We start from the raw sequence: 17,094 nt of genomic DNA, 5'->3' as shown, positions 1-17,094 counted from the left end.
ATGTATTACCCATTACTGTCTGTCTGTCTGTCTGTCTGTCTGTCTGTCTGTCTGTCTGTCTGTCCGTCTGTCTATCTGTGTGCTGATAACCCAGTACCCCACCTGTCTATCTGTGTGCTGGAGAACCCAGTACCCCACCTGTCTTATCTGTGTGCTGGAGAAGAACCCAGTACCCCACCTGCCCCACCTGTCTGTGTGCAGGCCCCCAACTGTCTGTGTGCACCTGGATCCTCTGGTATGCAATGACAACTCCTGATATTAGCTGTGTGCCGAAAATAGCCGATCTACAAGCTCGCAATGCGTCCGCGACACCTTATTTATTGTTTTGTTTAGTTTTCTTCAGTGTAAAAAAATATATATAAATATATATTAAATATATGTCTCATATAGCTTATATTATGTCCACATATATGCCACATGTATGGATATATATGTACATATATGTAGAGACATATATGCAGGCGGCCAATTCCGAATATGTCACATGAGAAACATATGTTGCATGTATAAAAAATATATGTGCATATATTTCCTTTGCCCCCCCCCATCAATGTCTGTCCACATTGGTCAGGATCTAACAATACATATCTATGCAATAATTATTACGTTCATTGATATGTAGTAAATGCAGTACATAATGGTGCAGTAAAGTGCTGACAAGCTGCTGGGTTTGTGTAGCTGTTCACTGTGTGTTGACACGTGTGTTGTTTAGATTGTTACATTATCATAGTACATATTTGGTAGATGCCGGAGAGACAGTGCATATCATCAGTTAGTTTGATTACTTGTTTACATTCTACAGAGTTTTGTGTCTTTTTAGAGGTGTTTTGATAAACTCTGATCCCCTTTTATCCCTTGGGGAAAATTATTATTATGTGTTTTTGTTTTGTCTTGTTTTGTTTTGTTTAATAAAAGGTTTCACCGCTACAGGTCCTCTATGCTTGCTATCCACAATAACGTTTCCTAGGGAATTATGGGCATCACTTCCTGTAGGAGTGTGAATTGAATGACTGACAACAGGAATGATGGCCATGATTCCCTCAATGCCCCATGGGACACTGGAAACTCGTGGATATCATTCAAATATTCAACTTATTGTTTATGCCCAGAATGACAAGGATATCCACATGTTCTGTAGACATGTGTCAATCAATTGCAGAAATATAAGGTGTTGAATGCAAAAAAACAAAAACAAAAAATATGTATTTATGAAGATCTATGAATAAAAAAAAACTAACAAAGAAATCATGAAAATAGTAGATCTACAAGATCATATGATGCGTTGTGAGCTTGTAGATCTGCTATTTTCACTATTTAATAGTGTTTAAAATAGCTTGTTCTTAATGGATTGTTTTGTATGTCTGAGACACCATGTGTATCTTTTGGGTCTCATTTGAAAATGTTTGAGAACCAATGTCCTAGTGGTCTGTTCTATCACAGCAATATGTATCGTCGCTGTCGGGCGGGAACCAGCTAACTCCACCTTCAGTTTTTTTTTCATAAATCAAAAAGCGCCTCTGACAAAACCTCCCAACTCCATTGGATCCTCAAACTGTCCGTCAAACCACGCAACTCCACCCCCTGTCCTCCTGCTGCTGTGGCATTCCACAGCACAACGCGAGTGAACACAGACAGAGGACAGGTCTGCTGCAGACATAAACAAACTTTAACGACGCAGGGTATTTCCCCCGTAGTCTGTTGAAACTATGCAGTGTACCTGTTTATCAAACCTAGCACTGACGCTAATGTTATGAAAACAAGTAATTCTATTTCTAAAATCTAGAGCAAGCCCCCATTTGAAACTTCTCAGCTGTTCGAACAAAACTCCTAACTCCATTTGAGCTGGATCTGGGTAAAGTGGTGATAATATACATGCAAGTATCTGACAATATATAGTCACTATACCAACTTTGATGAGGCAGTATTGCTTTGTTTTAAAAAGATAAGGTTTTCTTCATTTCCTGAAAAACGTATATTTAGTTTGTACATTTCCTGAAAAAAATGCGTTTTGAAGTTAGCTGGTTGCTGCTGGACAGCATATATATATATTACAGTGCAAGAACCAATGCCCTAGTGGTCTGTTCTATCACAGTAATATGTATGTTAAAGTACAAGTGAGAAACCAGTACAAGTCAGAAAAATGGAACTGCAGGCGCCCATTTTACCGGCGCGAGGGAGACGATCTAAAAGCTCACAAAGTGCCACATTGAGCATTATTGTGAGCACTGTGATCACTGTGAGCTTGTAGATTGGCTATGTTCTGTGAATGTAGGAATCAAGGGTCCATGTGGTTAACTCATTTAGCTGGGGACCCCCTGAATCCCCCTCAAGGAATCCATTGTTTGTTTGCTGTTACAAAATAGTTGCACTGTATATACTGTTCATATGCATGCAGGCAAAGGTAGCTTAGTGTGAAACCTTTTTTTTCTTCAATTCCTCAAATAGTGTTGTGGGTTTTTGGATAGTGTAACCTCACTCCGTCAAATGGAAGAAGCTTGCGACACACATTTTGTTTCACAGCCTCCTTCCTGAAACCAAATGCAAATGAGATTTCCGGAGGGAGGGGGTGTTTACCAGGCTATGGATAGTGTACTTCAGGAGTAACCTGCTATGATGAGGTGGTCAGTAGGGCTGGGCAATATGTTGATATGATCATGTTATGAATGATCATATCAATATACAGTATAAAATGACAGATATTGTCTTTCGTAATATTGTGATATGGCATAATTCCTGATTTTAATCACTGAAGTCCTATATGTTATACTTAAAGAATTTAGCAAACATTTTCAAAAGCTGAAACAACACCTTACAGTGTCGTAGAGCTTGTAGATCGTCTATTTATGAAAAAATAACTATCGTCGATATTGAGGTATTCGGTCAAAATGTGCTCATATAAGTACTGTATGGCCAAAGTCAGGCATTAGGATGCCATCATGGCCCGCCAAAATATTTGACAAAGATGACAGCTTCCGTTCTCGCCTACATCAAGTCTCCCGGGAATTAATGTCCAGAAGATTAGCTACAGTATGTCTAGTTTGTCAACCTGTAGATATACATATTTCTTACAGTCAATAACAATATCGTAAGTGTTTCTGTTCTTACAGAAATAAGGTTAAAGTGAAGGGAAAAAAACGTTTATTCTATCGATTAGTCACCCCATGGAGATTTTTTCCGCATTCCTAAGCCAATAATTTGATGACCAGCGGACCGGTAGGAAGCGGTTCCGGTAGGAGAGACAAAGGAGACTCTTTGCGTCTCCTACCGGAACTGCTGCCGGTTATCAAATTATTGGCTTAAGAATGCGACAAAAAAAAGAAATATCCATGAATTCAAGTCTCCGTGGGGGGGACTAATCAATAGAAAAAAAACGTCATTTTGGGGGTGAACTAACCCTTTAATGAATAATACTGCACCAATGCCATGCTGCCAGCGTTACTGTATCTATCTACCCGTAAATAGTTGTGGTTGTGATGTCACGATGAATCTACAGTATCTACAGTATACTTGTCAAAACGACCCATAGGCCTACTATTCACTACATATCACAACTCCTCACTGAAGTGTTTCCGGTCTCACGTTTCATTTGACCAGTGGTGGAAAAAGTACTCAAATGTTTTACTTTAGTAAAAGTATCAATACTGCAAAGTAAAAGTACTCTGCTACAACTAAAAGTCCGGAATTCAAAACGTACTTGAGTAAAAGTACATAAGTATTGGTATCAAAATGTACTTAAAGTACCAAAAGTAAAATGACTAAATGTCTGAAAATAGCAGCTCTAAAAGCTCACAACACGTCGCGATGCGACGCGTTGTGAGCTTGTAGATCGGCTATTTTCAAATAGCCGAGGTATAAAATAGGGCCATAGGGCTAAAGTGGTTAATGTATGTTTTATATGATTTATATCTGCAAAGCAACTAGTAACTAAAGTTGTCAAATAATTGTAGTAAAGTAAAAAGTAAAAAGTAAAATATTTGCCTCCGTCATGTAGTGGAGTATAAGTATAAGTACTGACAATGGGAAATAGTAAAACCTCAAAATTGTACTCAAGTACAGTAGTTGAGTACATGTACTTAGTTACTTTACCTTTACCTGCTTTGACCGCCAAGCCACAGTGAGTCACTGAATTATGTTCAAATGTTAGTGTTGATATCCTTTTATGATTTTCTTTCCCATTCTATTGACCGTTGCTTTAGAGGTAGAGTGAGAGACAGAGGGACAGAGAGGGAAAGAGAGAGAGACTATATTCCACTCACACAATAACCCGTGCAAACAACATAAGCATATCAGTGAACACAAATGTCCATGTTTATTAATGTGTTATTAATGTACGTCAGACAGATACTGTACAGAAAACACCCTGGAAGTCAGAGCACACCATCAGGAGGACTGTACGACACACACCACACTCAGCGTCAGTCCCGTACACAACCACGTTGTCGTCATCCAACTTGATTACTCTTTTGGCAACTGTCCTCTTCAACAACAACAAAAAAAAAAAAAAACGAATGTGAACAGTTTAAAACATTTTAAAATGAAAATAAAACAAAACTCAGCTCTGCTCTGCTTTTTGATAACTTGCGAGTACAAATAAACAACGTGGAATAGTGTTTAAAGCGTCATGGCTTGTGTTAGTGCATGTAGAAAACCATGGGGAACTTCGCTAGGACTGACATGACACCAACTTATCAAACATTACGAGTCAGTATGACACACGGATGGAATGTGCTCAGAGCAAAAAACACTTAGAAAAGATTTAACAAACTGGTTTCCATCTCGTATAGTCTCTTTCCACTGTGTAGGATCGTTATAACGGTTCCATCTGATCTGTCCACTTACAACAGTAGAAGACTGTGGTCGCACGGGCCAGGGGGAGTGGGGGTGGATGCAGTGGAACGGGAGGCGCCGTCAGTCAGTCAGTAGGGGTACAACAGTGCCTTCCTCCCGGTGGGGGCTCCTCGCTGGCAGGTCAGTAGGGTATAACAGCAGTGACAACACAGACGATGTGTGGGGAGAATTAATTGGCATAAGGATTGGTTCCAGGATTAAAATGGGAGAAAAAATAATTGGCTATTTGGAATTTAAAAAAAATATATATACATGAAAAAAAGAAAGAAAAAAGAATGGCATTAGCCTGGTGTCCTGTCCTGGTAGGACAGACCAATAGGGTACCAGGGTTCTGAGTAGGACAGACCAATAGGGTATCAGGGTTCTGAGTAGGACAGACCAATAGGGTACCAGGGTTCTGAGTAGGACAGACCAATAGGGTACCAGGGTTGGGTTTTGTTTTCATGCTGCTACACTCAGGTATTAAACAATCATGATTAAAATAAAGACAAAGGCCACATGATGTAAAAACATTTAGACTGGAACCACTTGAGTTACAGTGCTGCGCGCACACACACACACACACACACACACACACACACACACACAGAGCAGTGTAGTGTTGTCGGGTCAGAATGGTTCAGCTGTTCAACTGGACATACATTTTTTCAAATGGGCTTGTGCTATCTGGATTTATTATGGCATTTTGGTTTGTAAATGAACATAACGTTGATGTACTGTAGTACCGGAAGAAATTATTCATAACCACTTTTAACCTGCGGCTGATATTTTTTGATATGTCGTTATGCCATAGGCGAAAACTTTCATATGATGAAGTATAATGGGGCTTACAGTAACGTGGTTAAGCCCAAAGTAACAGGGGAAAGCTTTCTCATGAAATGGCCGATCGACAAGCTCACGTCCTTGTCGATCGGCTATTTTCAGCTGGGGTTTTAAGTGGTCAAATGTTGTTGTTTTTTTCAACCTATTACGGGATCGCGTCACGTCAGAGATGGGCGACACGTGGTCAGATGAAGTCACTATAGTATGACCTGATAGTGGGAATGTGTAGCAACTACTCTGTCAACAGCAACGTCAGTCAACTGTCTATTTGGTGGTGGGTGGAGGGGGTCCAATTTTGGACCCGAACGCCAGGGGCTCTCAAACTTGTTAATATCAAAGACCCTCGGTTTGGTATGCAGTAGGCCCACGGACCCTCATAACTCTGAGAGTGTTAAAATGGAACCAAATGGACCCGTAAGGGTCCATTTGGTTCCATTTGAACACTCTCAGAGTTTCCAGGTCTTTTGAGTCCATTTGGTTCCTAACGATCAATGATTTAGCTGGGGACCCCCTGGAACCCCCCCCCCCCCAGGACCCCGGAAGGTCCCAAGACCCCACTTTGAGAACCACTGCCAAACGGACCTGTCTCTCTCTCTCTCTCACACACACACACACACTGTGCTTTATCATGTTGGACACATAGAAAGATGACATTCAAATTTCAAAACGGTGTTTAAAAACAACAAAAAGTTTCCTTCTATTTTTTTCTCTCTCTTGAACATCTGTACAAGGTTAACGATTAAAAAAAAACAATAATTAGTTATACATATTTATATGACACCATTGTTTACTTAATATTACTGTAAAAGGAGTACAGGTTGTTTTGTGTAGATTGTGAATGCAGCATCCCTTCCCTGCTAGCCGTTGCTACGCTATGCTAACCACACTCGTTTTGGCGTTGGTTTTTTTTAATCAGGCAGCAAAAATAAAATCCTTGTGTGGCTCTAAAACGTTTTAGCACTATGTTTGTAAATCACAATTAAACTGTGAGCCTTAAAAAATATACCTGTACGTTGTTGATTGTGCTAAGAAGACTTGGCACGATCACCTTACTTACTGTCCCTCTGTAGTAGCAGGGTTTGGCCTCTGGGCGGAGCTGTAATGCATTCATTCTTATGGTTACTGTTTGTAAGAAGTTTGTTTGAGGCATCAAGCTACACCGACAGATTTGAAACATCGACCTAAAAAAAAAACCCTTCCGAGTCGTCCAATCACCTCAACTCTTTGATCTAACGACGTCCAATCACACATGACGACAGACAGATTGACAGGCGGTTGGTCCAATTGCGGTATAGGTTCATGTGTTTCCCCCGTGCCGTCCTCTCTTCGGCCATTCCTTGGCAGTCACAAAAATAATAACGAGTCTCTGTCTCCTCCTCCTGCTGGCAAAAAAAAAAGGAACACTGCATCGTCCTGTGAGGCTGGTCTTCAGTTTCAGCTCGTGTGTTTTTAAGCTTCATCATTCGTTCCTCCAGTGGAAAAAAAATAACCCTCCTCCTTATTACCCCCCCACCCCCATACCCCCATACCCCCCACCCACACAGACAGACAGGTACTCCCCGCCACAACCAGTCCAGAGCACCCATCTAGGGCAGCGACCTCTCAACCTGGTGGGCCGTGACGATATTGAAATTATAATTGGCAAAACACGTATGATGTTAATGATAATATAGCATTAATATCACTATGCTAGTTCCACTAATCCAAACCAGAACACAATTGATTGGTCCTTAGAAGAAACACGGCTCTGAAATTGCACGCGGCCCACCCAACCGACCGCTTAAAGGACAACTTCGTTTTTTTTTACAACCAAGGTTTATGTTTTAGCTTGTAATTAAAGTAAATAAAAGATGAGTGTTAAAAAAAAATCATTTGCTGCTTTCTATAGTTTTAGCAATTTTCGCGATCTTTTTTTTTACAGTGGGCGGGGGCATTCGGGCAGGTGGCTAAATATGTCTTTTTTACACAATAAAAAAAGATCCCGTGGTCTTTGATGGCCAGATGTGAGTTATTGGGGGCTAGAAGAGCTACTGTAAATTATAATTAAGAAATCGCCGGGTTATTGTGTAAAAAAAAAGACATATTTAGCCACCTGCCCGAATGCCCCCGCCCACTGTAAAAACAGATCACAAAAATTGCTAAAACTATAGAGAGCAGTAAATGAAAAAAATGTAACACTCATCTTTCATTTACTTTAATTACAAGCTAAAACATAAACCTTGGTTGTAAAAAAACTAAGTTGTCCTCCCATTAATACCTGGAACGCATCTGTGTCACTTTAGATTTCTTTGGCTATTCAAAAATAGCAGATATACAAGCTCATAGCGCGGCACCGAGTGCCGCACTATGAACTTGTAGATCTGCTATTTTTGAAAAATCGTGAACATTTTTTTTTTTTGATTTTTTCCCAAAAACTGTTAGGATTTAGATTTTTTTTAAAGAATCGCCTCAGGTCTTAAAGGGTTAACACGGCAGCCGATGGGTGGGCCCGGCTGCCGACCCTTTTTTACATTTTTGGGGGATTTTCAAGATTCAGAAAAAAGGGGTTGAGGAACCGCTGGTCTGGGGGAGGGGGGGAGGGGGTACAGGCTGTGCAGTGGGGCGGGGCATAGTGGGGCGTGGCAGGGCGCGGTTGGTGGGCGGGGCCTTACGGAGGCCCCTCCTTGGGGGAGGAGGGCGTGGCCGTCTGGGAGGAGGAGGAGGAGGAGGAGGAGGAGGAGGCGGCGGCAGCGCTCCCCGTGGAGCTCTTCAGGGAGCCCAGAGTCTTACTGAACCACGAGTTCTTGGCAGCTTGGATCTCGTTGATCAACACGCCTCTCTGGTGTTCCAACTCCTACATACACAGGCAGACAGAGAGCTCAGGGTCAATGTCATTGTCAGGGGTGCACATAACTGGTGCGCAGGTGCGCATGCGCACCCAAAATAAATAATGCGCGGCACATCAGACGACGCGAGGCGCTTTTGCGTACCAACAGCTGGGACAGGAATTTCCAAGCTTTTATTTTTTAGCAAAACTAAAAAATAAAAGCCTGGTGATCGAGGCTAGGAATTTACTTCCTGAAGCCACTCGCATCTCAGCCACTCGTGTCTCGCATCGCCTCGCATCGCCTCGCTGCGTGCACGCAGCCAGCAGCGGCTGTTAGAGGCACTCGTCACCGATGATGAACGCACCGTTCAAAATGGCCCGACAAAATGGCACGGGACCATTTATTTTGTGCGCACCAAGTCACATCTCCAGGTGCTCTTCTGAGTACTAGACCTAAAAAGTTATGTGCACCCCTGGTCATTGTCCTGTTATCATTAGTGTCTAAAGGTGCGTTCCGCCGAAAGATCAAATATCCTTCATAGTTGCTTGAATCACTTCACTTTGGTCGCGCTGGTCAGCATTAGTGAGGGGGTGAAATATCTTACGCTGAAATACGCTGTTCGAAGAAATATCTTATCTTTCGGTGTGAACGCACCTCAAGTGTTTAATGTAATGCTGTAAGTGTTTAATGTATATATACTGTAAGTGTTTCATGTATACTGTAAGTGTTTCATGTATACTGTAAGTGTTTCATGTATACTGTAAGTGTTTCATGTATATATACCGTGAGTGTTTCATGTATATATACTGTAAGTGTTTCATGTATGTAGACTAGGGGTGTAACAGCCATACGATACGCATCACGATACATAGTTGCAGCGGCGGACTGGCCATTTGGCGTACCGGGCAAATGCCCGGTGGGCCGCTGGGCCAGTGGGCCGGTGGGCCAGAAAATAAATAAATAAAAAAATTATTATTATATTTTTGCACCCGTTTTAGGATTATTACGGTCATTTCTGGGTCGCGCGGCCCAATTATTAGTTACGTTAATGTTTGGGCTGGGATGCTTTCCAGCAGGGGCCTCAGTGCGGCTGCAGAGTTCATGTGCAGGGCTGGGCTGAAACAGTGAAACTCCCCCCCCCCCCCCCCCCCCCCCTTGACAAAACGGACCCCCCCCCCCCCCCGTTGACAAAACGGCCCGGGGGGTGGTGGACCGGTTCGGACCAAAATGCCAGGGCTGAATTTCGGTCCCAGTCCGGCCCTGCATAGTTGACGAAACGATACATGGACGATATTGGTTCATTCACGGCGATACGATTCAATGATTTAAAACCGATACAGTAACTACTTAGCAAAAATTTAAATGCATCCGTGTGAAACGTGTGGATAGAGCAGGTTTTTTAAGGGAAACATTTATTATTATGGATATAAATAAGTAAACACAGCGATTCGCTGGCAAATACATGGACATTGTATTTGAACACATATGGACAAACCCGCACCTTGACAAGAACACAGAGAATACACACATTTATCGATAGACCAAGTGTAGTGATATGTAATGGAAAAGTAATTAAACCCCTCTTTCTCTTTTTTCTTCTTAAAATTGCTAAATGCAACGCGCAAGAACTTAGTATCGATAACATCGATTATTAGCATTGCAAAACGATTCGATCCAATAATTTGCGTTGTAAAACGATTCGATACAATACAAAGTCAAACGATACAATATTTTTGCTGTTTGCATATCGATATAGTAGATCGTGGGAAATTACAATCGATTTTTCGATGCAGTTACTATATCATTACACCTCTAATGTATACTGTAAGTGTTTCATGTATATATACTGTAAGTGTTTCATGTATATATACTGTAAGTGTTTGATGTATATATGTCACCTGGATCTTGCACTTGGCCTCCACCAGCTGCAGTTTGGTCTGAGCCAGTTCCAGCTCCATTTCTCGGAGCTGGGCTTTCAGCGAGTCCTTCTCGTCGTCCAGCTGCTCACTGGCGCCCCCTGTCCTCTCCCTGCTGGGGGCCACGGCCTGCAGGGGCCCGTCGGAGCCGAACACGTCCCTGCAGCGCTCACACGCCATCACCTTACTCTGTACAGGGTCAAAATAACACCCTATGTTACTGCAGTGTTCACATAACACTACCTTACTCTGTACAGGGTCAAAATAACACCCTATGTTACTGCAGTGTTCACATACCGCCACCTTACTCTGTACAGGGTCAAAATAACACCCTATGTTACTGCAGGGGTTCTCAAAGTGGGGCCTGTGACCCACAGGGGTCCGTAATGGGGTTCCAGGGGGTCCCAAGCTAAATGTGTCAAATAGCATAAGAATCAGTTTAACCACTTTGACCTAATGTCCATTGGCTACTGAAACATTTAGAATATTTTTTAGAACACAAATCTTGTACGGGGGGGGGGCAACATATTTATTTAAATCAAATGAGGGCTCCACATGAAATAGTTTGGGACTTCTTCTGTGGTTCTGCCGTCTCCTTCTTGTTGTTGTATGACACTTGATACAGTGAGTCTAATAATACATCATGATAATAATGGTAACAATATGAACCGTTACTATTATTAGTTGGCTCCATCTCTAGGGAGAGGACAGGCATGCTACTGTCACTATTCTTTATTTGTTCATGAATACATATTTAGTTGTTTTGCTCCTCATCATTTTGTCACGCTCCAACTCCCCACTTCCAGCTAGAAGCTTCTTTCAGACTTCAAAATGTTTATCTCCTTTGGGAATAACTTTTTGTCAGTCAGTCTGCTTTTCTGCCTGCCTTGCCTGGCTGCCTGTCTGCCTGTCTGCCTGTCTGTCTGCCTGCCTGCCTGCCTGCCTGTCTGTCTGTCTTTCTGTCTGTCTAATGCCCAATTTATGCCCTGCACAATGAAAATACCATATATACAGTACAAGCTTGCAACCGACTGCGGATGCAAGGAGTCTGCTAGATCTGCTAGTTTGGAGAGAGTCCAGTCCAGAGAGTCTCACCCTGACGATGTCCAGTTCCTCTTTGGTTGCAGCTTGTTGTTTCTCCAGCCTGGTGCTGAGCTGAGAACAGATCTACACACACACACACACACACACACACACACACAAAGTGTCAACCACAGGAAGTAAACACAGAAGGAGGAGCACACACCGGTATTGAGGAGGTGCTGACCACGGTAGAAATAACTGAGAAAACTAGGAGGTCCAATAGCGCGTAGCCACCATGCAATACAGATTTATTAACACCAACGTTTGGACAGTATGGTCTTCTTTGAAAACCATGAAGAAGACTATATAAATTGCCAATAATGATGTGTTGTTTCTTCCTTGTTACTGATAGACATTCTAGCCACCAACCAACAGCAGAATAAAGATGTTTTATTTATTTTACCCACGTACTCAGCTGCGCTATTCATAACCACAAATTCATTCATGTTCTTACAATTGGGAAATATTTATTAAAACTATATGTTTATTAACAAAAATTATAATTTTTTAAAGTGAAATAAACAGGCTTTCCAACAGTATAACATTTATTGCCAAGAAGCATTGTTACACCAGATACATAATCTACCAAAGTTCAGAACTTGTTGTTTGACTTGTTTATTCATTCAATACACACATGACCCGAGGAAAGCTGGTGTCTGAATGCTCCTCGTCCCCCTTTAACACATTCCCTGCCAGAGGTTTTTTTTTTTTTACTTCCCCCACTGCCAGCATTGTTTGCAATGTTAAAAAAACATTTTTTAAGTAGTCACAAAATATTTTCCGTGATCACCGTCCTCACGGTGATCCCCTCATTACACACACACAGGAGTCTCGTAGAATCGTGGGAAAAAAAATCCGATTGCGGTAATCCGTTCCATAATTGCAGCCAGTTGAAAATAGCATGTTTTCCCCAAAATAACATGGTAAAAAAAAAAGTACACAGGAGCGGAGATACAGGATTTTAAAGTAATAAGTTAACCAAGGAGTGAATGGAGGTAGGAATCTTTGGATCGTGATATCTCTGGTTCTGTGTGGATAAATTGAAAAAAAAAAGAAAAAAAAAAAAACGGTTATACTCGTGTTTGGCAGGTAATGTGTTAAGGCTACTACATATATGAATGATGTTAATGTAAATATACATTTCATTGTCTTTTATAAGTTTGTTGCACTTGCAATAATGTGTATGAACTCATGAATGTTACCATACTGGCTGTTCCATTAAATAAATGTGTCACTTTACTCAAAATGATATGAAGAAATCAATACTAACAGGACATTTAAAGCTTGCATTTGACAACTACTTTAAATAAAATAAATTATGATTTAATCTATATACTAGATACTAATAGTATATGGGGTTTAAGAGGTTAAGGAAATGTTATTAGTCAAACAATCTCAGCAACAAAGACTGGAAAATATGATTTAGAAATATGTTTTTAAAATCACCCAAACTATAGAATAATAGAACCGCATTTATCTTACTCGTTCTTTCTTTCGTTCTATGTCTGCATGCATGTATAGTATCATGGTCACCTGTTTGTATTCAGTGATGATCGCAGTGGTTTTCTTGATCTCGGACTCGGCCTTCTCCAGCTCTCTCCTGAACACTTCTTTAAGCTGTAGACAGACACACAGGCTTTAAGATCCAACCCAACGAAACGATACGATACGATATTGGGCTCACAACTTCGATACGATTTCGATACGATACGCACTTTTTTATTATGAAAATACACATTATTCAGACATGCAAACTTGTAGCTTTTCAGCTACAATAGCCGTTTTGAATCCAAATAGGGCAATAGTGTGACACCTGACCCGAAAAACAACAACATTTTGTCACCCTTTTAACCTCGGGGCTGTTTGCATGCCTGATTATTATTATTATTGTAAAAAAAAAAAAAAAAAAAAAAATCTAAACGATATTTTTTTTCTTCAAAACGATACATATCGTCACGAAAACGTATCGCGATATATCGCGGGACGATATATCGGCACACCCCTACCCGTAACCCATTTAGACCGGGAAAGAATCTGTGCCGCGCTATGAGCTTGTAGATCTGCAGTTTTTAGGAAAATCGTGGAAGTTCTGTGCAAATCTTTGAATATATATATATATTTAAAGCAAACATTTTTTAACTCAAATATTTTGCTTCTGGGGGGGGTTCTACAAATGTCTTCTAAATCCTAACAGTTTTCTGAAAAAAAACTTATGTTGCTGTAATATCAGTGGTTCTCAGACTTTTTCATCTCAAGGACCACCCAAAATGATATGTATTTGACCGTGGACCCCCATCTCAAAATATGTTGTTCCAAGGACCCCCAGAAGTTGTAACATGAGTTAAAAATATATACATATTCAAAGATTTGCACACATTTGTATGGTTTTTCAAAAATAGCAGATCTACAAGCTCATAGCGTGGCACTCGGTGCCGCGCTATGAGCTTGTAGATCTGCTATTTTTGAATAGCCAAAGAAATCTTATAAATGACACACAGATGTGTTCCCGGTCTTAAAGGGTTAATTTAACCAATCTGTATCTTAGAGAGTTAATTAATATCATACAACTAACCTTCATACGTTCATAAGAGAAAATGGCTTATCGACTTGAACGCTAGCACTGCTATTGGGCAAAATGAGACGATCTACAAGCTCACAACGCGATCGGCAATTTTTGGCAGAGATTTGATGTTGAGGGAAAATGGGAGGGGGGGCCTAGTATAGAGCCCTAGGGGACTCCGGTCAATGAAGAATATAGGGTTTAAGTGGTCGTCACTTTAGGCTCATGCCACCTGGACGAAGATACAGAACTTTGAAATGGCAAAACGTTTGTTTTAGCAGGAGTTTTGTCCCTTCAGCCATTGCTGCACTAAACAAAGTGCCTCGCTGATAGGATGGTCCTGTGTTTACTGGGGACTTCATGTATCGTCTTGGCAGTGGCGGCCTTTCCTATGTTTCACCCGTTTCAATTGAAACGGGCCCCCAACCTCAGGGGGCCCCCACATTTTTTTATTTATTTTTTGACCCAGTCCGGGGCCCGCCTGAATTTCATGCAAGAAGAGGATGTAGATCTGATTAAATCAGGGCTCAGCTCAAGTGAATCATGTGAGTGAGTTGTTTTAGCTGTCTGTCCATGGTGGAAGTGCAGATAGCCTAATTAATTTAGTTTGAAAATGCATCATTAATGATTGTGGAAGCAAACCAACTTCAGTCCACAAATAATATTAAAAAAAAAAAAAAAAAAAAAAAAAAGTTTTTTTATTTTTTATTTTTTTATGGGGGGTGCATATGGGGCCCCATATGAGCTCTTGAAACGGGCCCCCAGATCATTAAGGCCGCCCCTGCGTCTTGGTGTTATGATGTTGTGTGCTACAGTATATGGTTATATGTGTTTCCTGTTGGAACAGACTGTGAAGATGAATATCCCTGAGGGAACAAGAAAGACTAAAAAAACAACAACGGCAGATGTGAAATTTAACTGATTGCAATACTGACTGGACCAGCTCTCAAAAGTCAGTGGTAAAAGAGGTTCAAGTTCAAATAGTTTGAACTTTAACATATTTAAATCTGGCGTCCATATTGTATCGAATATACTATAGAATGACGTTATCCTGATATTTATCTGGACAAGCTGTTTGTAGTGTGATATTTTGGATGTCATTTTCGGCAAAAAACATTTCATATCTTTCAAAAAACATTTCAAATAAATAAAAGCGTTCTGTCACGATGTGACACGTGAGCTTTTGGATCTTCTATTTCCGCTTGACACCGTCCATACGACGAAGTATAAATCGTCTCTGTCGGGTGGAAACCTATTACTGTACGTCCAAAACTGTTCTTTTCAGGATTCAAATTGAAAAATAGCAAAACATAGCAGATCTACAACCTCAAAACTCTTCGTGTTCATGTTTCGAGCTTGTAGATCTGCTACTTTTGATGCTTTTGTGTGACGCTGTGATCGAGTAGGACATTTACATTTTACGAAAAAACACTTAAAGTTAGAAGATGGAGATAAGAGGTTTCTGCCCGACAACAATGATATAGGGCATCAGTGGTTAACCCATTTAGACCGGGAACGCATCTGTGTCATTTTATAGATATATTTTGTCAATAAAAAAAAATAGCAGATCTACAAGCTTGCTATGAGCTTGTAGATCTGCAACAAAAAAAAATCGTGAAAATTTGTGCAAATATTTGAATATAATATATTATAACATTTTTGACACAAATCTTTGCTTCTGGGGGTCCCTATTATAACATATTTTGAGATGGGGGTCCGCGGCCAAATACATATCATTTTGGGGGTCCTTCACATGAAAACGTTTCAGAACCACTGATATTATAGCAACGTAAGTTTAAAAAAAAAACTGATTTAGAATCCCCCAGAAGCAAAACATTTTTGCTTTAAAAATATATATTAAAAGATTTGTAAAATAGCAGATCTACAAGCTCATGAGCTTGTAGATCTGCTATTTTTGAATAGCCAAAGAAATCTAAAATGACACACAGATGCTTTCCCTGTCCGGTCTTAAGTGGTTAAGATGTCAAATTGAGGCAAGGTAGCGTTCATCAGTCTGTCATAGGAGAAGGACGCAGCTGAGGTGCTAGGAGGTATTGTAAGGAAACACGATAGGAAAGGTGGCATCATTTGTTTGAGTGAGTGAGTGGGGAGGTGTCACCTGTGCCGTCTCCTCCTCCTGCCGCCGCTTCTCCTCCTCCGTCTCCACCAGACGCTGTTTGGTGTTCAACAACTCCTTGTTCAGAATGTCTGCCTTGTCCTCCGCCTAACACGCACGCACACACACACACACACACACACACACACACACACACACACACCTTAATTAACTCTGGCTTAACACACCACAGGAGCTTACAACACAATAGTGTGGATGTCAGTCAAACATTTCACAAGAATCTGAGTAAAGAGCAGGTGGTTGCAGAAACACACTAATGTTTGATTGAAGTGGTTACTTACAGACCAAAACGCACTCATGTTTGATTGAAGTGGTTACTTACAGACCAAAACGCACTCATGTTTGATTGAAGTGGTTACTTACAGACCAAAACGCACTAAAGTTTGATTGAAGTGGTTACTTACAGACCAAAACACACTAATGTTTGATTGAAGTGGTTACTTACAGACCAAAACGCACTAATGTTTGATTGAAGTGGTTACTTACAGACCAAAACACACTAATGTTTATGCTTCAGTTGTGAGGTGACATGACCCTCTATCAGAACATTTCCACCTTCCTGACTGTATGTCGCTCTAGAGACGCTGGAAGATCTTTGCCAGCCTATTGCTAAACTATTCCTGACATACACAACATATTTGAAGTGTACCGGTGCATGTTCATGTCCTCCTCACCTCAGAACAGAAGTTAACTCTGTTTATAATGAATATTGCTTGATATCGTAACATACTGCCAACAGATATTCACCTGTTTCTTATGCTGTGTGTTTTCCACATCCTGTCGATTTGATCCAATGAAATCCAATGAAACTTGTCAGATGACCAATGATCTCCAATGAAATCGACAGGAAGTGGAAAACACACAGCCTAGGAAACAGGTGAATACAACAACTGAGATTGGAGGAAAATCAATTCCCTTTTT

At 40.9% G+C, this 17,094-nt stretch overlaps 1 protein-coding gene across 1 annotated transcript in view; it reads right to left on the bottom strand.

Annotated features, from left to right (window-relative positions):
• Positions 1-8,161: 8,161 nt before the first annotated feature.
• The window catches only part of rabgap1l (RAB GTPase activating protein 1-like), a 188,120-nt gene continuing 179,187 nt past the window's right edge, over positions 8,162-17,094 (bottom strand). Inside the window, exons 23-27 of the mRNA XM_080430953.1 lie at positions 16,156-16,260; positions 13,010-13,093; positions 11,489-11,560; positions 10,376-10,582; positions 8,162-8,503 (exon numbers count right to left, since the gene is read on the bottom strand). Coding sequence (XP_080287079.1) covers positions 8,318-8,503; positions 10,376-10,582; positions 11,489-11,560; positions 13,010-13,093; positions 16,156-16,260 — 654 coding nt within the window. The 3' untranslated portion in view covers positions 8,162-8,317. The remainder of the gene's footprint in view (positions 8,504-10,375; positions 10,583-11,488; positions 11,561-13,009; positions 13,094-16,155; positions 16,261-17,094) is intronic.

This window comes from Gymnoscopelus braueri (assembly GCF_963280865.1).
Source record: "Gymnoscopelus braueri genome assembly, chromosome: 6".
In the NCBI taxonomy this organism is placed as follows: Eukaryota; Metazoa; Chordata; class Actinopteri; order Myctophiformes; family Myctophidae; genus Gymnoscopelus; species Gymnoscopelus braueri.
Note: the sequence above shows the minus strand (reverse complement) of the source record. Positions and strands in the feature narration are given on the sequence as shown.